At 32.3% G+C, this 27,763-nt stretch overlaps 3 protein-coding genes across 4 annotated transcripts; 2 read left to right on the top strand and 1 right to left on the bottom strand.

Moving 5' to 3' along the window:
• The first annotated feature begins 55 nt into the window (after nt 1–55).
• LOC148625120 (putative 4-coumarate--CoA ligase 1) lies at nt 56–11,145 on the top strand. 2 transcript variants are annotated; one of them, XM_088568410.1, is made up of 11 exons: nt 56–964; nt 1,381–1,588; nt 2,285–2,421; nt 2,927–3,126; nt 5,205–5,382; nt 6,147–6,318; nt 6,530–6,630; nt 7,667–7,814; nt 8,915–8,997; nt 9,697–9,856; nt 10,185–11,145. In XM_088568410.1, the coding sequence occupies exons 1-11, from the start codon at nt 788–790 to the stop codon at nt 10,361–10,363; spliced, it is 1,743 nt and encodes a 580-aa protein (XP_088424536.1). In that variant the 5' UTR covers nt 56–787; the 3' UTR covers nt 10,364–11,145. The 2 variants fall into 2 exon arrangements, with proteins under 2 accessions (XP_088424536.1, XP_088424537.1); XM_088568411.1 differs by having other exon boundaries at nt 58–964; nt 2,315–2,421.
• Nucleotides 11,142–20,534, bottom strand: LOC148625119 (dnaJ homolog subfamily C member 17-like). The gene is made up of 10 exons (XM_088568425.1): nt 20,379–20,534; nt 19,539–19,608; nt 18,968–19,026; nt 18,607–18,694; nt 17,523–17,599; nt 14,955–15,089; nt 14,390–14,467; nt 13,717–13,797; nt 12,874–12,966; nt 11,142–11,582 (listed from the first exon to the last, which is right to left on the bottom strand). Exons 1-10 carry the CDS (start codon nt 20,451–20,453, stop codon nt 11,466–11,468), a joined length of 873 nt encoding a protein of 290 aa, XP_088424551.1. The 5' UTR covers nt 20,454–20,534; the 3' UTR covers nt 11,142–11,465.
• A 232-nt stretch (nt 20,535–20,766) lies between these two features.
• LOC148625118 (uncharacterized) lies at nt 20,767–27,539 on the top strand. Its single transcript, XM_088568424.1, has 6 exons — nt 20,767–21,119; nt 22,929–23,091; nt 25,014–25,184; nt 25,521–25,636; nt 26,217–26,334; nt 26,945–27,539. Exons 1-6 carry the CDS (start codon nt 20,848–20,850, stop codon nt 27,023–27,025), a joined length of 921 nt encoding a protein of 306 aa, XP_088424550.1. The 5' UTR covers nt 20,767–20,847; the 3' UTR covers nt 27,026–27,539.
• The last annotated feature ends 224 nt before the right edge of the window (nt 27,540–27,763 follow it).

Below are 27,763 nucleotides of genomic sequence, written 5' to 3'. Positions count from 1 at the left end.
AAGTATACATTTCAGGAAATTCAAATAAAAAAAAATAGATTACTTTCTCAAAAAAAAAAAAAAAAAAATTGCTGAAAGTGTAAAAAAAAAATTCCAATTTTATTTTGATCTGAAAAAAAAAAAATTAAATTAGGAAATCCCAGCCCCCCCCCCACCCAACCATAAGAAAATGGTTCGTGCCTAAAGATCTCAGCTTGTCGGACTAGTACAAAGAAGGATATGTTCGATTTGTCAATCGTTCTCGTCATGAAATGCATGAAATGTGTTATAGGGCAAAGCCTAATCAATTATAACACCTATCAGTCTGAGTATTAAAACAAAACACATACAAAAAAACAAAACAAGGCCCTTACACGTCATGACACAATTACAATTACAATTAAGACAAAAAACAAACAAACAAACAAAAAAACAATTGGAACCAATAGCAAAGTTTTCAATTATTCGCAAACACTACGTTTATATATTAAGTTATGCGCATTTTGGTGGCGGTGCTTCTTTTACTAAGTTTTTCTTTTAAAGGTATCTACTAATTGCGTTTATTTGTTTAGGTTTTTTTCCTCGTTGAAGTACGATACCGTTTCGTGTTGAAGTGGTCCAAGAACTTCTGCAATACGGTAAAATTAATAGAACTTGAACATAATTATATAACTAGACAATATAATGAGTATTACAGTGTTTGTGTCCTTATCTCAGTTATATTCTTTTAACCAGTTGAACTAAATATTAACTATAATTTCTTGTCACCTTATCAACTAAATTAATCTTGAACATTATGTAATAGAATATGGCCTCGAATACTTTGAGGATACTTTGTATTTCATGTGCTAAGCTACGGAAACACTTTGGTGTCCAAATAACTAAAAAATACCACAAGTCAGCATACCATGTTGAGATTTCAGACACCTCCATAACGGAATTTATATTGAAAGATGTGAGAAAGTATAAGAATCAGGCGGCATTGGTGAGTAGGATTTTGTTATCATGAATGATAATCATACATATACAAGCCTTCTTAACCTTGTATACTTGGAAAGATAAGATGTTTTGTATGACATAGAAAGCCTATAACCAAATATAGAATGGACAATATTGATTTCTACGCTATATACCATTTGCTGAGAGAGTACCATTAACTTCATTTGAAAATTAAAAAAAAAACGCCATAATCAGACGAGCTCAAGCCCATATAAAATACAGAACCAATTGAAGTTATCACCTTCACCAATAGCGACATAACAAATCATAAAAAAATCAATGTATAATATGTTTATTCCGGAAACAAACAAGATATTCAGAGATTACAAAGATATTAAAACACTTTTTTTAAATGGTGCAAAATACCTCTTTACGTACATGTGTAAATTCTTCATTCTCCAGATAAATGGAATAACAGGAGCGGAGACCAGTTTTATTCAACTGGAATCTGAGATTCTTTCAGTAGCAAATGGATTTCGACAATTAGGGCTGCAGAAAGGTGATGTGGTATGTTTATACGGAACCAATCGGACAGAATTTGCTCATGTGTTTTGTGGAGTAACAGCTAATGGCGCTATCCTGACAATAGCGAACTCACAGTTAACTGTTGGTATGTAAACTTCAAAGTCATATCAAATTTACATGAGCATTTCGACAAACTGCTCATCCAGATAGACTCATCCCTGCCTTTCTGTAATAGCAATATCATAATTCTGTTTAATATTTGATGTCTTAGTGAGGTAATATAAGAAATCTGATACATCAACACTTTTTAATGTATCGAAATCCTCCCCTGAACAGAATTATTGTACTAGAGAAAATGTAATTGCTTAATTTTCAGAACATTTAGATTGTATGAAATAAGACATAAAGAAAATGGATCGATCAAATAACCATATCAAAGGAAATGAAGAATTTTCTGAAATCCTCCAGATGCGAGTCATCTCCTAAAGCAAATTGAGATCTCCGAAAAAACACTCTAGCTCTGATAAATGAGAAGAAATCAAGCCCACAGCTGAATTCATTTATTGTTAAGAGTTGATGTATCAAAGGCCAAGCAAATCTATATAAGTTTTAAAAAGTTACTACGACTAGGATGTTTTTAATGTCATTGACAGTTCTTACGAGTCTCGCAAGGACAAAATAGGCTAAGTCGTTAATTGAAATGAAAAAAACTTACCAAGAAGCTAAAATTTAACAAAAATCAATTTGATGCTACCATACTCTGTTGTACTCACACAACAAAGTTTTGAATCATGCGATTTATGTACAAATAGGGGTATACTATTCAGATTTGATGTTATAGTTTTAAACTCCGTCTGTGACTGTGCTTCAGATGAGTTATCTGTGCAGCTGAACGACACCAAAACAAAATTTATAGTAGCCACTCCAGAATGCGTTACAAAGGCGGGAAAAGCAGCATCCAAAATTCCTACTATGCAGGTAGCGTTCTTATGGTAAACTGACTAAAGTTCACTTGACAAAATGTCACATTGTTATACTGTTGACTTGATTAGACAATATTCTGAAAATGCCAGTATCATTTAGATAGTCTACAGTTTCTTAAAAATGAAATCGACAAAATTAACATCACAATTAAAAAAAAACCAACAAAAATACAACGCAGGTCATATATAATTTGACAAAACTATAGGGAATTCAATTCAAAAATACAAATGGAAAGTAATTCTAAATCAATCTAACCGAGATGGGATGATAATTAAACTGCATTACCCTCAAATGAAAGAACTTTATACCTCTTTAAACAAAAGCGACATACATATACTTTCGTTCTTTAAAAGTTGGGGACCAAAGAATACTTTAATAAATGAAGATGCGCCTTTCATCAATGGCCTTTACCCAAGGTCTTTTTTTTTTCAAATAACCTTCACCGTAGCTACAACTTTTATATGTTTCAGGATTTAACGTATTTTTTTATGTATTTCAGGAGGTAATAGTTATGGGATACTCCGAGTTTTACAGACCCTTTGAAACACTTCTTACACACAAGTCAACAAGTTTTCCAGACGTGAGGATAGATTCCTGCAAAGATGCAGCATTAATACCATACTCAAGCGGCACTACAGGATTACCAAAGGGGGTTATTCTAACTCATCAGAACTTGGTGGCTGAACTAAGTCTATTAAGGTAGCATAATAATGAAGTTATTAGCATTAATGTTGAAAGCAGGCATGTCACTTCAGCTTCAGTTGCCTTAAATTATTTTAAATATGCGCACTGTCTATTTTTAGTTCACCTAGTTGCAGGCCAAGTGAGCTATTGCTATCACTTGGCGTCCGTCATCGTCGTCGTTTACAATTTTCCAAACATTATCTCCTCTGAAACTACTAAATGGATTTGGATGAAATTTCACACGCTTGTTCTTAAGGGTATCCTGCACAAAATAACATTTTTGATTTTTGATTTGTTAAAGAAACATTTACCGTTACTAAAAACAGAACATAGGGACCAGACAGCATTTTTTGCATATATCTCCAAAACCGTTAGGTTTAACCTAATTCTGAATTGGGTTAAAGTGTTCAGCATGATGAGTTCTATCTGTGGTCTAATTTTGGTGAAAATTTTTTGACCCATGTTGGAGTTATTGCTCTTTTTTGAAATTTTTGATGTTATTAGTTTTAAAATCTCCTCTGACAGAATTAAATGAAAGTTGATAGTTTGTTTCTTAGGGTATCTTGCACAAAATGACCGTTTGGATTTTGATCCATAAAAAATGGTCGCTATAACTAATAATAGAACATTGGGCTCAAAATATATTTTTTTTTTTTTGCAAATAATTAATCCAAAACCCGCTGAATTTATAGCAATTGAGGTTATTTTGTTCACCATCAGAAGACTCGTCGCGTGGTGTAGGAGTAATGGCCCTTGAAACATTTTTTGTTTATTTTCACGTGAAACCACTCAACGAAATTGAATGAAAGTTGACATAAATGTTTTTAGGGTATCCTGCACAAACTCATTATTTATTTTTTTTCATCAGTTAAAAAACATGGCCGACGTTACTAAAAATAGAACACCGGGGTCAAACTGCTTTTTTGCTACTTTTACTCGACTATAGAAGAATATTTAAGATGAAAGCTACTCATATGATAAACAAGATATTCTGAGTTCACTGGCAGTATTGAAATTATTTTGAGTCGGCCATTTTCAGAATGGCTGCCATTTTGCGACCATTTTCACCACTTGCTCAGATTCTAATGAATTTTTGTATATGTAGGTAACATTGTGTTCTAAGTTGAATGGTAATGACTAAAGTTTGTTCGTGGGGGGGGGGGGGGGGGCATTTTCCCCGCTGATTTTTATATTTGCTTTAATTACAATAATATTTGATTTATATGGTAAATGTAATCTCCTGAGTTGAATGGCGGTGATGAAAATGTTGTATAGCCATGGTTAAACTTCACTTCATGTTCTTTTTCAACAAATGTATACTGGGCTAATGCCCCCTCAGACCCGGTGAAATAAAAGGACAAAGAGCGTTCCCTGCCTGACTTTTTTCCAGAGGTTCTAAAACACTTTGAAGGCATTTCCAAAATTTTCTAGGTACTCAGTTGAACTTCATCCGTATATGGTCTTTTTCTGCAATTTTTTGTCAAACATGGTAACAAAGCATGGTACCTTTACGTAGTTAATAGGGCATGGTTTGCCAGGTGAGCGATTCAGGTTCTTCGAGAGCCTCTTGTTTTTTGTTTTTTGTTTTTTTTTTTTATTGTTCTTGCAAGACGCTGTCCAAATCATTTTAATGAATTTTAGAAAAAAAACTATAATTGTTCTGCAATGACAGAGTCGTAGTAACTTACCCATGCAAAACAAACATCAAGCCCCACGCTCTCTGGTGCGAAGGTAATGACAAAAGCAAAGAGTCCATTGTTGCTTCATTGATCCACAATGCGTTAGTAAAGGACATATATTTTACAAGTAACTTCCAAATGCGAAAATTATTTATTTTGTTGAAAAATTACAAAACATTGGTTACAACTATAGCTAGATCTTAAAATATCTGAATTGTGTAATTAGTTACATGCTGAATATAAATCACACGACACACAAGGCCTAAAACATCCCTAGGTCTATATCATCTGTTATTTTGCATAGAACCAAAAGTATCATTCTTACATATGAAATATAAAAGCAACAAAGCACATCATGGAGGATGTATCAATCGGAAATAGCATCTCTAAACGCTAATGTCTTTGTACTCATAGGCACCCAACAATTATACCGTTTGTATCCGGGGAAGAAAAATCCATATCCTGTCTGCCGATGGTTCATATAGCTGGGCTGATGATTGGTATGCTGAATCCGTTGTCACAGGGAGCCGGTTCAGTTATACTACCAAGGTTTGATCCGGAGTCTTACCTGGAAGCCATTCAGAATCACAGGGTATTACATCACAAATCGCTATCAAATAATCACAGCCCGATACCAGACATTACAATGTCATGAATGAAATAAACGATATGCCACAGGCATACTATACTGTATCATGTCTGGCTAAGTCAATTATATTCCCTGTGTTAAATTAGTTCTTGTTTGATTCATGTCGTTGAAAGAAATTGGAGCATAAAATTTTGGTCTCAAATCAAAAAGTTCATCGAAGGCGTTACTTACAGATTTTTTCTCATTATAGAAGGCCTGGGGCCAGAGCTTGTTCAGAACAATCATACATTGAAAATTCTAATAAGCTATACTGATATCGAACTTTCTCATACGGCACCCTCTTTGAAACTTATAACCTAAATTCAGCTAATACAGTATGCGTCGTTATTATCGTACATCAGATTAAAGGGACAATTTACAAACAATAACAGTAAAAACAGTAAGAATCGATTATGAACTACCTGACTATGCTTAAAACAATTATAACATGGTCACGTGTCTTTAATTTGTATTGATGTAATCTGTACAGCTTTACGTTGTTTTCTGTGTGAAATCATGAACTATTATGATTTCTCCAGAAACAGAACCTTTTGTCACATTTACTCCATCTTCACTGCTGGTATTTCCAATACTCCCAAGACGCGCGTTTAAACTACAAAGAGGACTTGCATGTATACAGCCAAAGGATATAGTTATACGATGCTTGTACGATGCATATTTTGCTTTCATTCTTTTTTTTTCAATCGAACTTGTAATTAATGTTTCAGGGAACATTTAGCCTTATAGCACCACCACTAGTCAACTTCTTCGCAAAGCACCCATTGGTGGATCAGTATGATTTAAGTAGTCTCCATACACCATACTCAGGAGCAGCTCCTTTGAGTAAATCACTCACAGAACAAATGGTGTCTCGACTCGGTATCGAAGGAGTAAGACAAGGTTAGAAGTTGAAAGGTCGAATTTTACTTCAATAGCTATAAAACAGTTTTTTAATGTTAATACTGAAAAATTCGCATATCATTAACAAATAAAAGCTACTTTATTTTAATGGGAGTTAAGATATGAGCAGAGTCAATGGTAAATTCTGGATGAACAACTCGGCAAAACAAATAAGCAAGACGAGTCATTATTTTGTATTCGTTTCTAACAGGATATGGAATGTCAGAGACCAGTGGTGCCATATTCACCGACCCTGTGGGTTGTTATAAGTATGGATCTATTGGTAAACCGGTACCAAATACTGAGGCAAAGGTATGCTAATCACATGTCCTCTGTCAAATCTTGAAATGTCTTTTCCGATAATATTGGTTTTGAGTACTTCTTGTATACATTTTTTTTTTTTGGATTAAGATCTTTCTATATATTTGATTCTAATGCTGCTGATCAGAGGTTACTCCTTGAAACACGTGAACAGCTTATCGAAATTTATAAAATACATGATTGGTATTTTTTTTATTTTATAACTAGGAGATAAAATGAAGTATGCATTATTTCTGTTTATGGGACTATTTTAATTTGTTTAAACTGAACAAGGTTCCTTTCTCACGAGGGAATAGAATAAAATTAAACGACCAGGTAAGATGTTCACGACCACTGCCTATCAGTCAACGTACGTACATTGAATCATTCAGTAAGGTTGGGTTATGTGCTGTGCACTTTACTATAAAAGATCGTTTTGGTTTTAACAGTAAACTAAACTTTTCCGTCCTGTAGCAGTCTAGTCAATCAGTTGTTCTAGTGTATAGATCACGCCAAATCAAATAAACAAACGGATGCAAAAACTATCTTCCATATTTCAAAACGCGTGATTTAAACCGTTTTTTTCTGATAACGTTAGACCATAAATAATCCGTATCCTTTGACATTTATGTGTCTGTAGCACCTCAATTATTTGCAAGTTCTGGCGCAATATAAACATACAAATCAGATGGAAATCGATCATAGAAATAAGGCTTAGCTATAATACAAACAGCCAATATAGGTTTTGAAAAAACTAATTAAGGCCGATGTTCCAGGTATACATTTACAAAGCCTTCATTTATGCAATAAAAAGTTAACCTGTTCTACTCCCTTTTGCATCTAGAAACTTATACCATTAGTCAAAATCATTTTTTTTGTAAAACAAAAAGCTTCTGCCTTTATAGTGTAAATTAATCTTTGTAATGATAAAACGATATTAATCATCTAAAAAACATGCCTATTGATTTTTTTATGAAACACTGATGAAAGCTGTGATGTCGAAACAATACACTTAGATAATCACTTTCTAACATATACATGTATTAAGCTAGTTGATATAGAAACCAAAGAGACCATAGAAAACCCTTACGAATCCGGAGAAGTCTGGGCAAGAGGACCACAGGTCACGAAAGGCTACATAAACAATGATGAAGCAACTAAAAACTCCATTACAGAAGATGGTTGGATAAAAACAGGTAACAATGCATTAATTGTATTGTTTTACCATGCCTTATTTTCAATTTTAATATTTTTAAGCTGGTTTTAAGTGCGATTGCCAACATAACTAAAATGTCATCTTTGAAGCAACGAACCGACTATGTTTTTCCTGGAAAAGAAACAATAAGAAAAAAATAATAATTGTTACTTGAGAAGCTACATAAATGGAGACTAATTACCTCAACGATTGTAGGTTTCAGATCTGATTAATTTGAAGTAACAATAACTGATTTGCTTTTTGTTATTACTTGAAAATGTTTTGTATTTTAAAACCGTGTAAGCGAAAGACTAATTTATAGAAAATAAACATCATGGAACGAGGAAATAAACTCACAATTAGAAAGTTTTCTGTTCATAAATAAGGTTACTTTTGGTTGCATTTTCGGCGCATCCATCACAGGCATTTGTTTTTTATAAAAAAAAATGGTGGTCACCTCTTCTTAGGTAAGGAATTCTTTTTATATGAAACAATTGCTTGTAAGTGGGCATCCTCGTTATACACTTTACAATACAATTCAATTCAGCTTCCTCTTGCTTATATGATATACTTTTATCTAATTCATCATTTATTAATATAGAATAGTAAATACTCAAAATCAATAGATAATGAAGAATAACAAATATGATTTTTTATCTATACAATATGTAAAAAAAACAATAAGAAAAATAATTATTAATTCTTTAATTAAAACGTGTCCACAACCAGTAACCAGTCCAAATATTAGTCTCCATTAGCCTCTCAAATAACAATGATTTTTCATGCTGTTACTTTGCAGAGTAACTCCATCCAGTGCCTTATAGCAATGATAGATTTTCAGTTTTAGTTATTCCTTCAAAACTTGTATTTCAAATGGGCCACATGGCCAATCATCTGCCTACTTTCAGTGCAAGATGGCTATAACATAGGCCATGTCAATTTTTTTTTCTTCATGTCCAATTATAATGTCATTTATGATGGGAAAATAGGGGGTAAGGTAGCAAAAAAAAAAAAAGAAAACGGAAACCAAACCCAAATGAAGGGAAATTGTGCCTATCAATAATCAATCATTCAAACAATCCAGCTAAATGTGCATTGCAGGAGATATAGCATACTATGATGAAGACGGTCATTACTTTATAGTGGATAGACTTAAAGATATCATTAAATACAAAGGTTATCAGGTATTGTAATTTCTTTACATTTGTCAATGCAAATTTAACACAAATAGATTCTCTACCACAACAAATTAAATACTCGAATTAATATAAAATAAAGAGGTTCTATATTTAAGAAGAATACCCCTAACATTTGTATTGCAAAACCAAAAACCAGCAATACAATGTTAGTGATTTTATTTAAGATATATTTAAATTCAGAAACTATTGCAAATTATGTGATCGGGTTGTAATTACAATAATTAAAATTCACATTTCAATTTATTTGATACATGTTTAAAAGAGGGGAGCTAGGTTTTTTTCAGTATAATTTCTGACCTAATTTTTTTTTTTTTTTACTCTATCTTGTCCTAATCCTAGACTTTTTACTCAAAGCAGATCCTGATTTTTTTTTCTACCACTTGCCTGCTGCCTTTTTACTGTACCCAATCATTCATCCTGGATATTTCCTAACCATACATCATCGTCCTGCCTTTTTATTTCAAATTTGATCCTAGTCCCCAATAAAAATCAAAAAGTTGCTCCCCAAATGACAAAACAGCAATATTTCTAAAATGCTTATAATGTTTGATTTTACAATAATGGAAATGATATATTATTTTTTTTCAGTTTATGCCACATTCTTATAAACTAAACAGTCTTAAAAAAACTCCCATGTACAAATAATTAGTAGACACCTCTAAATATTTATAATCTTTCCTACAGATACCACCAACCTATCTGGAATCTATATTACTATCCCATGATGCAGTAGTAGAAGCAGCAGTAGTTGGAATACCACTTGATGTGCTTGGGGAAGTCCCAAAGGCTTATGTTGTACTTAATTCTCAAATAGACGGAGATGTACTACAGAAGTTTGTAAATGGTAAGGAAAAGAATAATGATATGTAAGGCATTATTTTAAATTATAAGACTAAGTAACACCAGGAATCTGAGAGCCAATGCCCGCTCAAGATACCCCTAAAGCCCAACTTTGAGCATATGGTTGAAATATAACCTAGTCATAGATCTGGATGGTGTAGTAACCAAGCCTGAAATCTAATCCTAGTTATGGCATATCTTTTTAAGAGCTATTTTCTCCAATGCAATCATGACTATACCCCTACTACCATCAGACAGTAATTTCAATGCACAGTACTGGATGACTTACACATAGACCAACTAATATAATTTGATGCCAATTACTTTTTCAGATAGGGTGTCACCATACAAACAGCTAAGAGGAGGTCTGGAAATAGTTAAGGAAATACCAAAACTTCCTAGTGGTAAAATACTCAGAAGAAAACTAACACATGACAAAGATACACAGGACAAAGTTCTAATAAATAGAGAAAATTGTGTTGGTCTCCATCAAACTCTCGGAATCTGCTAAATTAGACTAACACACCATACGTTTAAATCAAGCTAGTAGCTGGAAACTATAATGATGAAAGCATCCCGCTAAGCACTACATATCAATGGAATAGGCCAACGTTCATGTCGTGAAAAAGATAAAGAAGACTGAAATGAATTTTACTTGATATTGAGAAATTTTACCTCTTCTTTTCACAGATTTTGCAGTCAATCTACTTTCATGTTGTTTTCAATTTGCAATTGTAGGTAAAATTATATGAAATCATTCCTGACAGCTTAATTTTTACATTATGAGTCTTTTTGCATAAATAAGACTACAGTGAAAACTTCTCAGTTTATAGTATACAATGTGGTCAATTTAAAATTAATTTTACAAGTTAATAGTTTTATACATGTATGTTCTTTTATCTATACCATAAACCAACTGTTTTCTTGTGGATTCCATTTGGCTACTATTTTTTCATGACTTAGCCTCTCTTTAACATGCATTTCATAATGGAAGGACATATTCACAGTGATTTATTTTCTTGCTTGTGAAATAAGCGTAAATAAATCACTAACAAAAATAGGTGGGTTTATGGTATACCTTAAATGTTTTTCTATGTTTAGCCAGACCATTTTCTATCAGTTATTTGCAAATGTCATACTGAGCAGTTATCAAACCTTTTCAAGTGTAATAGACATGGTCATAAAAAATGTCAAATTTTTCTTTTTTTGGTTCAAATGATATTGCAGAGACTTTAACTGAAATGATAATTTACTCAATGGTTTAACTCAATAGATAGTAAAAATGTTAATACATTCTTATCTAAACTTTAATGCAATAACAATTCACAAACAAAAATCTTTTCAGTTTCATCAACAAATTCAAAATCTAATCACTTTATCTATCTTCATGGCTATTGAGGTTTTAAAAACACACCACCAGTACTAAATCACTGGTAAGAAATAGCAATTCATAGAGCCATGCTAATAAACCTTGCACTACAAGTAACTAGTACACAATCATTGTAGTTTTTGTTCTGCTGGAAAGGCTTTACCATATGGCCTGCCCGAACATCAATGCACCTAAGCACTTATAACACTGAAAGATTCTGGTTGTACTAGTCTATTTCCTGCTATCAGCTGTCTCCATCTTGATCTTTCATTTGTTCTATCAATCTCTTTCTTTCCTCAGCTTGTCTCATCTTTCGTAGAACTAAGCTTTCAAAATCATCATTACTAGAGGAAACAGGTTCCTGCAATATATTAATCAGTGTAACAGGTGTCTGTCAATCTCCCTGCTAAATTTAACAACTTGATCTGTAGAGTAATTCACTTTTTGGTCAAAGTACCCTATTTTGGTGTAAATTATGCGCACATTTTTACATAGAAATTATTTCCAGAACATGGGCATGTGTATTATGCATCAATATATAGCCATGAAATAAAAGATTTTTGTTAAAGAAAAGTAAACAAACAACCCGGAAGTGAAATTTTACTGAAAGAAAGTAAATGATATTTTCTTCAAATCAGGTTAAAATGTCTTAATAGCATGTTTTAGACAAATTTTATACAATATTTCTTTCTTGTCAAAAATGAAGTTTTAAATCAAAACAAGCATGGAGACAGGTTTCATTTATCAAGGGATAAATTAAGAACACTGTAGAAAGAATCATTTTTCATGGTGTACCAATTTTCAACATTTTCAGGATCTTGGCAAACCACTTAATCAAATTCTCAACAAAATGTGATATCACCATTGAAAACTTAGAGGTTCAAATGAATGAATTTTAAACTCTACAAACAAAATGAAAATGAACAACAAAAATTGATACCCATAAGTATATACATTTTGTAAGTACCTTCATAGGTACATGAACTTGTCAGTTGATGAAATTAAGAAAACAAAGAGAGGTACAATTTTCAAAACAGTTCTAGGTAAAAGATTTGATTGATTTAAAACCTCTTTCAGTAGAAATTTGCACCACATCTAGAGAAGTTTGCTACATCCTTATTGTGGGGAACATTTGTTTGATCGTTCGACTGAACTCTTTAATAGGTCAAGGTTTTGTGTACTGTAACTGTAAAATTTTCACAGCAGTTTTATTTACACTATTTACGGGGTAAGACCTGTGACAAATTAAACTGTCTTGAGTATTTTCTTTGAAGAACATATTAATGAGATTCGAGGAACGATTGTGAATTTAAAGCTGTGGGATAGTAGATTGATCACAGAAGGTGCAAAAAATTTCCCAGTTATAGTATATACTTTTATAATATAACAATCTCCTCCACAGACTTACAAATCTCTTCATGATTTACTACTGAACACTCCTCTTGCTTATTAGCTCTCTCTCTATATATATGTACTTTCCTGGATGTGTACACTGCTGATTAAAAATTGTGAAGCTTTTTCTGTCATACTGAACATCTTCACTTAAAAAGGCACAGAGCAATATGTAATGCATTGACATAAAATAGCTTTGAAATATTGAATGTAACCTCTGCAGGGAACAGAAAGCCTATAATATATACATTAAATGTTACCTGCACTGTGGAAGGAGCAGGTTCCTGTCCATCTAACCATACAAATGACAAAGGGTTTTCTGCTCTTCCTTTTTCAAATTGTGCTGCCATACTCTTAAGAAAGATTAAAAAAAACTGATCAAAAAAGTATATCAGAATAATTCTTGTTACTGCATTGAAATTTCAAAAAGGATCACAGCTATTTTTGGTAAAAATAAACAGCTGCAATGCACTAAAGTATAAATGTATATAACATCAACTTTTTTTCATGACTATAACATGAAAGTTTCAGATACTGGTACGATGAAATAATGAAAGGAAATTTTCCTTCATGGAGACAACATAATACAAGAAAATAATATCCCTCAATTGTTTTTTGTTTCCTAAACCTGTAAACTGGAACCAAAATAGAAACTGCACACAAGTATAACACCCAAATTTTGTATTGGTACAGCAATCCAGATAACTTGCTAAAAAAAGGGGGGAATGCAGGTGTGTAAGCTTTTTTTTCAAGTAAATTTTAGGTACAACATACTGCCTGACAACAGCTACTTACAATACTACTTCAGTCAAGAGGTCATGATATGGGCAAAAAAAGCTTGTGCCTAAAAGGGAAATGTAAGGTTTTTATCACAGTATAATCAGTGGCATAGCCAAGACAACATAAAAGGGTTAGGAATTTATTTCAGTTGATTTCTATTGCAGGCATGTCCAGGCCTTAGCTTTTTGAAATACATTATAGCTACGCAACTCACAATATTGAGTATCAAAGTTCAGAATCTCCTATCAATATTGACAAGACCTTTGTAATATCAAAACTTAAAACAAGACATACAAAATTTAACCCATGAAAAATCTACTTACTGCAGCTCCTCTGTCCTTGAATTCTACAATAGCACTACCATTTCTTTTACTTGAAATAATCAGATTCATAACATCTCCATACTGAAACATAATAGGTTTTAATAATACTGGTGTTACAAAATCATTTATGAACAATATTTTATCTTCTTCCATTCTTAACCAGCGGTTAAAAATGCATATGACATTTTAATCAACTGCAAGATTTAACTTCTGTAAAAGAATTACCACCACTTCAAATCACCCAAGGTTTTAACAGATTCCAGGGAATAATCTGATTCGCTGTCAGCCTATTCTTAGATTAAATGTGTTTGCCATCAAAAATGTGTCTCCAAAAGTTCAAAGGGGTACAACTCAACAAAACTCAGTGGATCATAAAATCCAGGTAATATGCATAACAACATATCATGTTCTAAGTACATGTACCAACAAATTTTCATGAAATTTAGTACAGTAGTTTCTGAGCAGTTAAGCTTACAAAAGTGTGATGGAGAGACAGACAGGGCAAAAACAATATGTCTCCCCATCAAAGATGGGGAGGAATAACTATTTCTTTACTCTTCATGGTATTTTTTTTCAATTCATTTTATAACTAGAACAAATAGGGTGCATTAAATTTATAGTAATACCATAACCTTCTACTCAAGAGCAGACTGAAATAAGAATATAAGTGTACCTTATGTAGAAGACCTTTCAATACTTCATAACTATAACCTCCATTAGTGTCATCTCCTTTTTTGGCTTTCCACTTTATCTAAAATTTAAATAAATACTTACATAGCAATAATCATTCAGGTTGCTGGGCTTTATATACACAATGTAGATAGAAATGATTTAATAACTTACTAATCAATGCCTGAAAGAAATTCTTAAAAAAGTAATAAAATCTGAGTTTTCTTTTAGTCTGAAACTAAAATACAAATCATTGTAAAATTAAAAGTGTATGAAAATTGCATGGATCCTTGAAATTAACCATAGTAAGCCCAGCTTACATCATTTCATTAAGATTTTATTTGTATTAAAACTTTTTTGTGCAATTATTAGAACACTTTTATCAATGTTAAAATCAAACAATTTCTTTCTATATACAGGTGAAGGAAATTTTTTGCACAAGTAAATAATCATAATTCAGCATTTTTTTATTTTACTTTGCAGTTTTGTATTAGGTCTTTCTGATAAACACTTTCATAGGCTTAGAAGTTTGCTATGTAAAACTGCACTAATCTTTTATATAAAACTACCTTAAGTTTTGGGGTTCTCTCCTCTTCTTCTGTTTCCTCAATAAGTACTCTCTCATTTCCTTTCTTTATTTGTTCCTTCATCAGATTCTGTTCTTCTTCAAGTAATCGTGAACCCTCTTTCCTCAGTCTCTCAATCTTAAAGGATAAAAACAGTTCAGATTAAGTTTCATCTAGAAAACTAATTCACAAACAATGGGCAACCATAAAAACATACAAATTTAAGCAACATCCATGCAGTTTTTACAACTTTTCTTGGCAAGGACAAATGTAGCAGGTTGTACAGATATTTTTTGTAGGCCATATGTCCAAAGATAATCTTTCTCATCTTCCACATCCAATTAAAAAGAGATGTTAAGAGAAGCAACACTGGTTTACACTCTGAAAGCATAAGGCAGTGTAGCAATTCATAACAGCTGATTTTAATTAAAATAATTCATCTCCATTATACACATATGTAATATGATTTCAAGCTTTGTCTATGAGGGACAAAACTATCTGGTATAACTATACAATGCATCATTATGTTGTTATATCCCTGATATCTCAACCAACTGTAATATGCTTGACATGATATGCATCTGCATCAAAAGTTTACACAATCGCATGCTAACTGTGTAAGTCACTTCCGACAGAAGCATTTTGAGTCATTCATATTTTGACAGAATCTACATATGTATGACATTGCTAACATTCTGTCCCTCTACAAATGTAGGATGTCGCTGACATTCCGTCCCTATTACTTACTGAAAAATAGCTACATTAACTGAAAAACAGGTTCTTAACTCTGAGGTATTTCATCATTACACATTTTTATTGCCATAACAAAGTTCAAAGTATTTTATTTCAATCATCATGGGCCTACATCAGACATGATTTTACGAGGTCTACAAACAAAGAGGAAATTGGCAAAATCGGAAGTAAATATACAGTTAAACTAGAAGCTCAGTTTGTCACAGCAGCCCCCGCGTCATTTGTTAGTAGTGATTTTTTTAATTAATCAAATGTGTCAGGAAGACACTAATGATGCCCCCGCTCATTAGATTTGCCAAATTAAGAACATGTTTATTTTTGTATGAAGACATGGTTTGCAGATTCAGAAAGGTTATGTACTGCTGGTTGATGCAGTAAATTTTTGGTATGTTAGGCTAAGCACTGCAAAAATACTTCTGATAAGAAAAAGAGGACTGATGGACAGACTGACGGACACATAAAAAATTTTAATACCCCCAATAAAAAATCGCGAACTTTGTTGCTTGGGGTATATTTCTGACAAAAATTACAAAGTCCAACAATCACCCAGTTCCATAATATTCCACAAAAATCAAGATCCTATGACCTTGCACACCATCGTTATGTGTAGAAACATCCTGCAAAAAATATTTTAGATGTAGCTCAAAAACTACAGGAGGAGATAGCCAGACAAGCCATATAGCCTTATTTCTGATGAAAATGACTAAGTGTAACTATCACTAATTTCCATAATGTTTCACGAAAATCAAAATCCTTCATGCTGGAAATATCTTGTAAAATATTTTAGATGTAGTTCAAAAACTGTACAAGGAGATAGCTGGACAAGTCATGATCCATATATTTCTGAGTAAAATGACTAAATGTAACTATCACCAATTTCCGTAATATTTCACGAAAATTAAAATCTTTTGGCCCTGCACACCATCATGTGCTGAAATACTCTGTAAAATATTTTAGATGTAGTTCAAAAACTTACGAGGAGATAGCCGGACAAGCCATGATCCTGTGTAATCTGGACGGACCAAAGGAAGAACGGGCAGACGGGTAAATTAATATGCCCCCCCCCCAATTGTTTGTCGTTGGGGCATAAAAAAGACTCATAACAGGAAAATCTGGAATTGAAATAACGGATTTCCACTAAAATATGGAAAAAAAATCATGTCTGCTATAGGGGTAATGACAAAACAAAAATATTTATGATTAAATGCACAGATGCATATTAAAGACAATTTAAGACACAAAAAGAGGGGTTTTTTACAATCATTTACAATTTTATCAATAAAACAACAATAAATGATCTTTCTTATGATTGTATACTTTGTCAGACATTGATACATCATGAACAGCTATAAATTTGTAGGTCATTTCAATTTAAACATTTGATTGGAAAACAAACTCAAAGTGAGAAAAAGAATTAAATATCAGCTTTGCATGCAAAATTTGGAAATCTCAGACACCCTTTGGTTAGATAAAATAAGTCTTTAACTCAGCAGCACCTTGTTAGAGAACCATTAAATCTTGGCTATCTGAGATTTCGCTATCTTGCACTCGTACATGTGTTAGATTCGTAATATCTTGAACAGACAGACAGACAAACACAAACACAAACACACCATCCAATCAGGGGGAATAAAAAGCAACTCAAGGAGTCATTTATTAGTTTTGATAGCTATGAACATTGCTAAAAGTGCACTTATAGAATAAGAAAAAACAAATAAAAATAAATGTCCTCCACCACAGGCTCTATGAAATGTATCTTAAAATGAAAAAAATCAATTTTGAATTGCCTTTATTTATTAACAATACAACAGTACAAACCTCTGTAGCTAGATTTTTTGCAGCATAAATTTCTGTCTCCTTTTGTTTATAAGCATCTTCTTCACGAGCTTCTAAGTCTAGAATTAATATTACATGATGTATCAAATGAAACAGTTAATACAGTACACTTAAAAAATATATATATATAAACGTAAAGCTTGGACAGAAGTAACTTTAGGAACTATAGAAATATCATTTCTATTTAATAGTAATCAAGGAAACCAAGGTTACAGCGGTAATCAAAGAGTAATCAAGGGAACCAAGGTTATAGCAGTAATCACACAGTAATCAAGGGACCAAGGTTATAGCAGTAATCAAAGAGTAATCAAGGGAACCAAGGTTATAGCAGTAATCAAAGAGTAATCAAGGGAACCACCGTCATAGCGGTAATCAAAGAGTAATCAAGGGAACCAAGGTTATAGTGGTAATCACACAGTAATCAAGAGAACCAAGATTATAGTGGTAATCAAAAGAATGTAACCCAAGGACAAGACCAGACATGGAAAACAGACATACACAACAAAGAACATAAAGTAACTAAAATTATACATACAAAGTAACAAAAGCAAATGAGCAACTGGGACTAAACTAAAAACTGGGAGCATGGACCAGGTGCACCAGTAGGGTAAGCATCCTCTGTTTTTCTAGAAACACCCACCGAGTTGCTCATTAATTAAGAGATTACCTTAAGTTTTAAATCAATCATTCATTTACTATTTCAGTATGATTGACTTTTTAAAATCTTCTACACAACAAATATGAAAAATAGTTAAATTAATGATAGTTTTCTAAAAATAAATTTGACATATTTTACATGTACATGTATCTAAACTCTATTCTTGAAACTTTGCACATAAATCCTGTTTCATATAAGATTTTCGTAAACTTTTAATGCAATTTAAAAATCTATCCAGCAGTACAATAAGAAATGAAAAGAATAGAGTTGATTAATAATATGAAAATTATCTTCATCCTGTTCTGAAAGGCAACTGAATAGCCCTGATTCTTATGGAATATTTCAGTATTTTTTACTAAGGTTCACTGTTAAGCCAGCAAATCACTGATAATCAAGGCATGTCCATACCTTCTTTTAACTTTTGCCTTTTCTTGTCAAGTTCTCTGTGTCTTTGTTCAGCAGCTTTCCTAGCTTTTCTAGCCTTATCATATGCAGCCTATAAATAAAGTACATGCAGAATATGAAATATGGAAATTGAACACAATTTACATTTCATTTTAATATACCATTGAATTATTTGATTTCTTTTTCAAGCTTTAACAAATCCTTGACTTACTGGGATAGAAATGACTTAATGACTTTTATTCTTCACAGATGTGAGATAGTACATGTATTTTAAAACAAAGTAAAAAATCAAGGCGATGAATGGATAGGAAACATTTCATTAACTTAGCAAGGTCAAATATTTCTTATGATTAAAAATACTTACTTTTGCAGCAGCATCAGTCAAAACTTCTAGGGCCTTAGACAACTCATGAAACAATTCAGCTGAAAAAACACAAAAATGTTAATTAACAAGTTGAAAGTCCCAATGACCTGTCTCCCTATATATTTTTGCTAAACATTTTCTGGAGACTTTACAGACCATCATACAAAAGAGTCTGGACATTATTACTTATTGATACATTAAATAGAAGGACCACTAAGATTGGTTTTATTCAGTGGATTTTTTAAATTATCAGTTATCAAAGTTTACAATTAATTATCACATTTCAGTGATATTCATTATTTTAATTGAAATCTGCATTTCAGGCTACTCTTGTCTTTGGTATGTTCTACCACCTTATGTAATGTAAACAAATTGAATGATTGTTTAAATCTTTACTATTTGCTTTATTTGCATGTATAATTGTTTAAATGTATGAAAGGAATGAAGAAATTAGATATATTATTGTCATATTCATTTTGTTTTCAACAAATCAAATAAAACACATCCTTAAAGACAGCTGAATGTACTATACTAATAGTAACATGCATGTTAAAAAGTTTTGCATACAAACCTGCTTTGGGATCATCTGGGTTTTTATCAGGATGGCATTTTAAAGCACGCTTTCTGTATGCTTTGACAATCTGCAATTGATTAAACAAATAAAATAAAGTAAAATAAATCAGTATTGTCTGAGCTTTCTCATAATACTTCATCGCATACTAGTGCATAGACTCAGCAATTTAGCTGTGGTTCTCATGATTTTGACAGAAAATTTGTAAAATTTAACTAAATGTGTTAATACTATCTCTACTGGCAAGTACATTGTATAAGTTATAAATATGACTAAATGGATATAAAATGTAGTATATTTTAGAGAGTTCAAAGTAAGTGAATTCAGCTTTAACTTACCTATAAAAGTTTGTTTTTATTTTGTACTGTTTTCTATGAAAAATATTTATTTTACATAATGTTTTTTCTTTTTTTGGAAAGAGGTAACATTTAATGTTATAAAACATAGCAGTAATCTTATTTTTTTTTTCAGACTGGTTTGGGGAGAATCACCACAAAACGGGGATTACACATTGGTATTTATTTAATACATTTTTGTGTATTAGTGAGTTATTTCCCTTTGGTGATGAAATTGCAATACACTTCATAGAAATTATACCTAAAATTACTGACACAAAAAAACGAATGATATAACTATTATGTATTTAAGAAATTCAGTTATCATTTTGAATAAGATTTCGTGGAAAGACTTATGTGTGTTTTTCCCACCATAGTTCGACCACTGCCTGATTCTTACAGAGAATAGCACTTACATGTATCATACCAGGGCAGGCAGAAAATAGCAAATTTGCTATAGGATATATACATATATAAACAACGAAATCATACACTTGTTATGTACCTCTTTCTCTGTCGAATCTTCTGATATTTGTAAGATACAATACAAGTCAACTTTGTTTATGTCAAAGGTGCTCATTGTGATCTTACTGTCCCCACTTTTCGTATCCGCTGCGTTTTGTTCTTGTTTTTTTTTGTTGTCTTGCCCGAGTTATCACCCTTGTTGGTACATTGCTAAAATAAATACGACATATACGAATTCGTTCATCGTGTTGTCTTTAATTATGAAACGTCTAGATTAAATGCACATTACATGATATTTGTATTTAGTCAATTTCTTTTCATTCACAATTTTCTTTTGCCATCAAGAATTAATGCTATATATATCAATAGTTTTTTTTTATAATTTTTTTTTAGTTTTCGGATCCAGATTCCGTAAATGACTCCTATTTCCTTTAAGACAAACAAACAAATATTGCGCAACCACCTGTAAACTTAAATTACTTTCATTTTGACCAAGTATTTCATGTAAAATGGCATCAGAATTTATCCCAGGTCTAGAAGGAAATACAAATCAGAAAGGAGAAATTGCATGCGATGTTACTAATGTATGTTCAATAAATTTTTCTCCCAACCCGGAAACTACAAAAATAGAAAGAGAAGATATTTTGGATTTTGGAGATGAAGGATTCTTATTATATGATGTGTTATCAAGACAAGAAAGTAAATCAATCATTGAAGAGGGGGAGAAGATAGGGTTTGAACGACTGAAAGGAAGTAATGATAACTATCGCAGCCAACAAAGGTATGTATACTGGGGGAAAGGGTGGGGTGGTAGTGAGGGTACTCCAATACTTCTTTGATAGGGGGTACCACTGGGATTCTCTAAACCCAACCTATTCATATATTTAATGTAGATCTTTTCATATATTTTGTGAGAAGAAGAGACCTTTTAAGGAGCGTTCCTAGTACGATATAACAATATATTTATCATGCATTTATTCAGCAAATACGAAAATAATTACAACAGATGATAGGACAAGGGTGTTTTTGACTATTCATATAATTCGTGATGTAAACTTTATTGACTTTTAATATACTAATATTCGCAAGTTGGAAAATGGTACAAATGTACCCATTCCAGCGACACGCCCTATCACCTTATATATAGGAAGTAAGCCCCCCACCCGTTTATTTATATCGCCATTTCAATACACAGGGAGTGTCACAGGGAGTGTATAAATTCTCCTCATAATATTTAAACCAGTTCACTCTGCACATTGACGTACTACCAAATAGTTAGTGTGGGAAACACTCTCGGACCCCCCCCCCCCAAAAAAAAAAAATAAAATAAAAAAATAAAAAAAAAAATAGAGCAGATTGCTGTTTGGAGTTGGTCGTATTTTAGAAATCGGAGCAAATTTGTGTCAAAAGTGTGTAGTCAGTCCAATAGGAATCGTATGTCCAAAGTAGTTTCCAAATGTACAGGGTTCAACAGGCTGCGGGAGTATTACTCCCGTTAGGGGCAAAGTCCAGTTTCATCTGATTTTACTGAATTGTTTTTACAATTGTTCCTCTTTACGTGGGATTTAAGAAGTATGCTAGAAAGTATGTTAGCAAATTTACTCTATCATCAACTTTTTTTAGATAATGGGTCCAAAGAGATCCACGAAAGCACCGTGAAATCACAAAATTCAAAATATTGTGCAGTATTGTATCAAAACCAGTTTTTGAATATTGAATTGTAAGTCCCTACGTTGAATTGTATCAAAAACTATTATTGTGTCCACACTTGTCCAAAAAATGAACAGAATTTACCTAACTTCGGTCGTACAAATGGATCATGTTGTGCTCATTTTTTATAGAATGACCCCATCTCTCAGTTTCCAAGAGGCAACGATTCTTCCTGAAGAAGATAAATTTTCTTACTTCACTTATGCAATCACTTTGCGACAAACAATAAATAAAATATTGGGATACAAAATGAAATAAAGCTTAAAAGATTAAGCACGGTGCAAGATTTCGACACGTAGTGATTTCGTCACGTAGTATAGGAAACAGTCAATACTTTTTAAAAATGTAACTGAAATATTGCTGTTCGGGCATTAAACCACAACAGTCAACCAATCAATCAATCAATTTTAGTGACAGAGCCCTGTAAAAAAAAACTATTCATTATGAGTAGAGACGGCTGGCATGTGAAAAATAGGCTGGTTCGTTGGGATATATCCGTGTTATAGAAAGCTTTACTATGATAAACAATCCAAAACTACATGTACCTACATGTTTACAAATCAAGATATGTTTTTTTCTAGATATATTAACATGTAGTCTCCAGTTACAATACAGTCAAGAGAAACAATCTGCCAGCATTCAATCATTTTTCTCATTATTCGCCTGTAATATTACGGAAGAATAATACATGTAATTAATAAATTATTATTTCTTTTTAATTAGAAACAAAGCAACGTTATCAAAGGATATTTTGAAAAGGGCTGGTCGATTCTAGTCATTATTTGCGCAATTTATGCCAAAAATTAAAGCAATTTTCCAACTCTGGAACTCCCTTTAACCATATACTGATGTTTTTTTTTAGTTTTTAATTTTTTTTTAGAATAACCGTGAATAGTATTGAACTTGCGGAGATTCTTTGGAAAAGAGTGAAAGACTTTATAAAACCAGTTGAATTCTTAGAAAACGATGATCCTAAACATCAGCATATTCATGGAATTCCGTTTTTATTGAAAGGGAAATGGTCACCTGTTGGTTTTAACCACGTAAGTTTTTGTCCATTTCCTTTGATTTATGAGGTTCCGGAGACTTCACCATTATAAATTGTTCAAAAACATTCCATTATTGTAATTTTTACGAAAGCCAATTGAGCTCATTATCGTAGGCTAAAAAAGTATTTTTCGCTGTATAACGTGAAACTTTCGGGTAATATTGAATAACGTCGTACTTTCTCAAAATAACGCGTAACGTTAGCAAATTTCGCGAAACTTTTGTTTTGTTTGTTCATATACAAGAAGAAAACGAAATCAATGTTTTATCCATCTGTATTTTTTTATACTTGGATTATCTAATTCTTTTTATTATACCTCCTTCGAAAACAAAGTTTAGGAGTGTATAGGTTTCATCCTGTCCGAACTGTTTTCTTAGCAGCTTGCAGCATTGTTAGGCAATTTTGTGGGATGTAATATAAGCACATGGAGATTTGCATACTGTAAGAATTTATGTTTGAACAAAAATTGTAGAAACGCCGGCTGTTGGACTTATGCGTTTTTCAGCAAAAGTTGGTCTCATGCTTTGTATGCAACTCCTCCTTTACAACTTACAGGATTGTTATGAAACTTAATTGGGTGTTAGATTACTATACTGGGATATGCATATTGTCAAGAATTGATGTGTTGGCGAAAATTGTATAAGTGACGGCTGTTTGAACTTATGCATTTTTCAGCCTTGGTCTGATGCGTTGTCCGCAACACCATAACACTTTGCAGGATTGTAATGAAACTCAATTGTGTTTTAGATTACCATATTGGGATATGCATATTGTAAAAAATCTAAGTTTGGACAAAAATTGTAGAAATGACGGCTGTTGGTCTCATGTGTTGTCCGCCACTTCTCCTCAACAACTTCATATTGACAGTAATTTATATTTAAAGTAAATTTGCAGTCATATTCTGTCATTATGTTGTCAACAACAAACAACAGTTCTGATTAATATGGTTGGGTGTTTTATAAATGGCAGCAAAATTGTGTATCAGAAGTGCCTAGTTTATTGCCATAAAATTGTGTCCAATATGAATCGTGTGCCCACATTGATCACCGAATGTACAGGGTTCAACAGGCTGCGGGGTATTAGTTTCATTAGGTGCAATGTCTAGTTTTTCTAAAATTTTTATTTTCTTTTTTTGTGTGTTGGAGGTCGAAATAGAGAGATTTAAAATTGTTTTGTAGTGAATGTAAAGTAGTATTAATGGTTTTTTTTTAGGTCAAATGAAGTCATTTATGAAAATTATGTCGTTATTTGAAATATTACAAAAAAAAAAAAAAAAAAAAAAAAACAGAATTAAGATCAACAATCAACTTTGTTGTAAGAAGTCATGACCCCTTCAATATAAATGCGTTTTATGAATGAGAGTACAGACATGAAATTAAGACATCCTTAATTGAATTGCAAAAGCATCACCCAGAGTGGGAAGCTATTTTTTTCCCCTATAAAAGCAAGCAAAATAAAATGATATTTGAATAAATCACGGTCTCCATTCATTTCTTGCACAAGTCTTTTAATCTTTTAATCATGAATGGCGTGTTTTCATTTATTTATATATATATATATATATGTACACGCAATATTTGGCGTTATTTTGCGTGTTATGTTTTTTCGCGAAAATATTTTCCTAGTTTACGAAAATGAGCTATATGGGCTTTCTTAATATATTTTGGTATTTCAGTTGTCAGACAGGTTTACGGAGGAAACGCTTGATTGAGCTGAAGCATTTTAAATGTGCGTTTTAAAGTTACGCAAGGTTTCTTTTTTAAAATTGTAAGCACTAACTCGTCATATTATGTTGAAATAAACATTTATATCTTACGTAAAATCTGTTTTCATAATTTATTTGAAATTTTAAGGACTGTTAAAGGTTTCTTTCACCCATACCCAGAAACGGTCCTATTGATACTAATTTTTCTTCAGATTTTTAGACTATGTCGGTACTTTCCTGGTGGACACTTTGCACCTCATTATGATGGGTTTTACATGAAAAACTCCAGCGAACGATCAATGAAAACCTTCATGATATACTTAAACGATGACTTCGAAAACGGCAGTACAAACTTTGTAAAGGAAAGACAGACTTTGTATAAGGTATAAAACAAACATAAAAGAACTAAAATGCATTTAAATGAAATATTATATAGCGTATGAAAGATTGTAAGAAAAGGCCATAGACAGAACCATCACACAAAATGAACCAACCGAAGAAACACAACTGAAAACCAAAGGAAAATAAAACTGTGCTCGACAAAAAATCTAGAATAATAAAAATTAAAAAACAAATATGTCAAATGAATACAGAATAATTACCAGTAAACCTACTGTAAAAAACGTACGGCTGCACATTTTCATGATTTGTTTAATTGAAATATGATTTAATCTGAAAAAAATACCTAATCCATAAGGTGTCAAATTTCAATCTTATAGGACGAAGACGGCAAATATTGTGCACAAGAAGAAAATATTCTCCACAGAATACGTCCTCACCCGGGCATGGCAATAGCTTTTAATCATCATAGATTGCACGAAGGACAACAAGTTAAGTAAGTACATTTATGTTCATTGAAATTGAGAACAATGTAGTTCTTGTTGCATATTTTTTTCTTTATGATAGTATTGGTAATAACCCCAACCGTTTTAGATTTAGGAGCCAAAAGGGGACCAAAAACAAGCATTTTCTTGAAGTCCAGAAACAATTTGACTATAAGTAAATGGATCAATTTGAAATTGTACCAAACACAATACCGGGTATTTATGTGATATCGCGCAAAGTATTAAAATATGAACGCATGCAGTAATTGAACTACAATTGGATTTTTATGGGGGGTAGATCAAATGTGAAATAAAACATCCCTTAACGTACATGATCCGAGTTAGCTTAACTAAGGAATAACAGGACTAACATCCCCTAACGTACATGATCCGAGTTAGCATAACTAAGGAATAGCAGGACCAGCATCCCCTAACGTACATGATCCCAGTTAGCCTAACTAAGGATTTTACAATGATTAACATTTGAAAAGTATCAAAACTGTGTCCTGTATTTAATAGAATACTAACCTACCACTTACAACTATTAACAACAAACAGTAAAACGTCTTTGCTTTATGTTTTTTTTTTAAGAAACGGAACAAAATACATATTACGTACAGATATTATGTATGAGAAGTGTGAAGGAGATAAATTAACAGAGGAACAAGAAAAAGCTTTACAGTTAATACAAGAAGCAGAACGACTGGAGGTAAAGTTATAGGTCTTCAAAATTCCATTTTAATCTGTACGTTTGGGGTTTTGAGTAAGGCATGACGGTGCAATTAAACAGGGTAGGTGCCCAGCATACAATTAAGTAGCAGTCTTTGTAAGAATCATGCAAATTCTGTAATATATCTAAAAAGGCTACATATTTTTATTTTTGTTATTAAGTTGCTTTTATGTCACACATGTAACTCATTTTGCCCGATTCTAAGACAGAGAAGTACTTAATGTTTAACGAATACACAATAATGCATTAAGCTGCTTTAAATGTGCAATGTTTGTATTGATGTACAATTAAGGAGGTAGACCTAGGGTAAGGGACATAACTCATGAAATCAGTGATATGTTTGCATCATATTTAATTTCACCAAAGCCTCTCAATTTTTCGTTTGAAGCATGCAGAATAAAATGAATCCAAGTTAATTAGATGCTTACATAAGATTATTGTAAAATGCTGAATACAAACGTTCCAATGATTTTTAAGATTGTGTCCCTTATCTTAGATCTATCTCCTTAAATCCAAGTTGTATTTAGTTAAGATGAAGCTTAAAAAATGAATTCTATGATAATCTAATTCTTAATTATTTTATTTTCAGGCAATGGGAGAGTGTATTAAAGCATCTGAGTTTTACAGAAAAGCATTTAAACTGTCACCAGATTTAGAAAATAGCTACTAGATGAAATTTTCACATTGAAACTGTTTTCAGTGTTCAATGGCGTGGTCTAATACGGTCCCATACGTATCGTTAGCTGGCAATAAAGTATGAAATGTGTAATGATGAACGATTTAGTACAGAACAGAATTTACACTGTCTAATATTAAAAAGATAACATACATGTAGGACTGTCTTGATAGCCTGTAGACGAGCTACAATATTGTAGTTAGAGACTGGATTTTACTCTCTGGCAGTGTGAGGGCAGTCTAATTAAAATTAGACCCTGTGTTTTTTTTAATTTTTTATTGCTGCCGCGAAAAAATAAAAATCGGAGGGGCTAATTTTAATTAGACTGGTGTGACGGGTGGCCTTGGTGGAGCAGGATATGCCTACCTTTCAGGAGCACCTGATGTCGCTCCCATTTTTATTTTGGGAGTACATATTGATGGTGGTTTAATTTAGTTTGTTATTGTTTCATTATCTTCAGTTTGTATATGTATTTGTATATTATTCTGTTTGCTACATTGTGTATGTAGATCATCTTTGTTTTCCGTTTTCATGTTCATTCCATGTACTTGGAATCGGTTGAAAATTGTTTAAAAAAACTTGATACAAGAATGGGATTCATAAATACATGTATTATATCACAATAGAAAAGGGAGCAGATATTGTGAAATGCAACAAATGCACCATCGTATAACCTTTATAAAATACAGTTGTAGTATTTACTTACAGAGATCGCCAAAAGGTCTTTAACAA

This window comes from Perna viridis, chromosome 2 (assembly GCF_037379345.1).
Source record: "Perna viridis isolate PV_CMFRI_1.1 ecotype Kerala chromosome 2, ASM3737934v1, whole genome shotgun sequence".
NCBI classification, from domain to species: Eukaryota; Metazoa; Mollusca; class Bivalvia; order Mytilida; family Mytilidae; genus Perna; species Perna viridis.
Note: the sequence above shows the minus strand (reverse complement) of the source record. Positions and strands in the feature narration are given on the sequence as shown.

What these genes read in the sequence shown, in the direction of transcription:
- LOC148625120 (XM_088568410.1), top strand. Translation starts at nt 788, where the DNA reads ATGGCCTCGAATACTTTGAGGATACTTTGTATTTCATGTGCTAAGCTA. An exon ending in ATAAGAATCAGGCGGCATTG is followed by an intron (nt 965 to 1,380) that starts GTGAGTAGGATT and finishes TTCATTCTCCAG; the next exon opens with ATAAATGGAATAACAGGAGC. An exon ending in TTAAATACAAAGGTTATCAG is followed by an intron (nt 8,998 to 9,696) that starts GTATTGTAATTT and finishes TCTTTCCTACAG; the next exon opens with ATACCACCAACCTATCTGGA.
- LOC148625119 (XM_088568425.1), bottom strand. Translation starts at nt 20,453, where the DNA reads ATGAGCACCTTTGACATAAACAAAGTTGACTTGTATTGTATCTTACAA. An exon ending in TGACTGATGCTGCTGCAAAA is followed by an intron (nt 18,695 to 18,967) that starts GTAAGTATTTTT and finishes CTTTATTTATAG; the next exon opens with GCTGCATATGATAAGGCTAG. An exon ending in CTGCTCCTTCCACAGTGCAG is followed by an intron (nt 11,583 to 12,873) that starts GTAACATTTAAT and finishes AATATATTGCAG; the next exon opens with GAACCTGTTTCCTCTAGTAA.
- LOC148625118 (XM_088568424.1), top strand. Translation starts at nt 20,848, where the DNA reads ATGGCATCAGAATTTATCCCAGGTCTAGAAGGAAATACAAATCAGAAA. An exon ending in CACCTGTTGGTTTTAACCAC is followed by an intron (nt 23,092 to 25,013) that starts GTAAGTTTTTGT and finishes ATTTTTCTTCAG; the next exon opens with ATTTTTAGACTATGTCGGTA. An exon ending in AAAGACAGACTTTGTATAAG is followed by an intron (nt 25,185 to 25,520) that starts GTATAAAACAAA and finishes TCAATCTTATAG; the next exon opens with GACGAAGACGGCAAATATTG.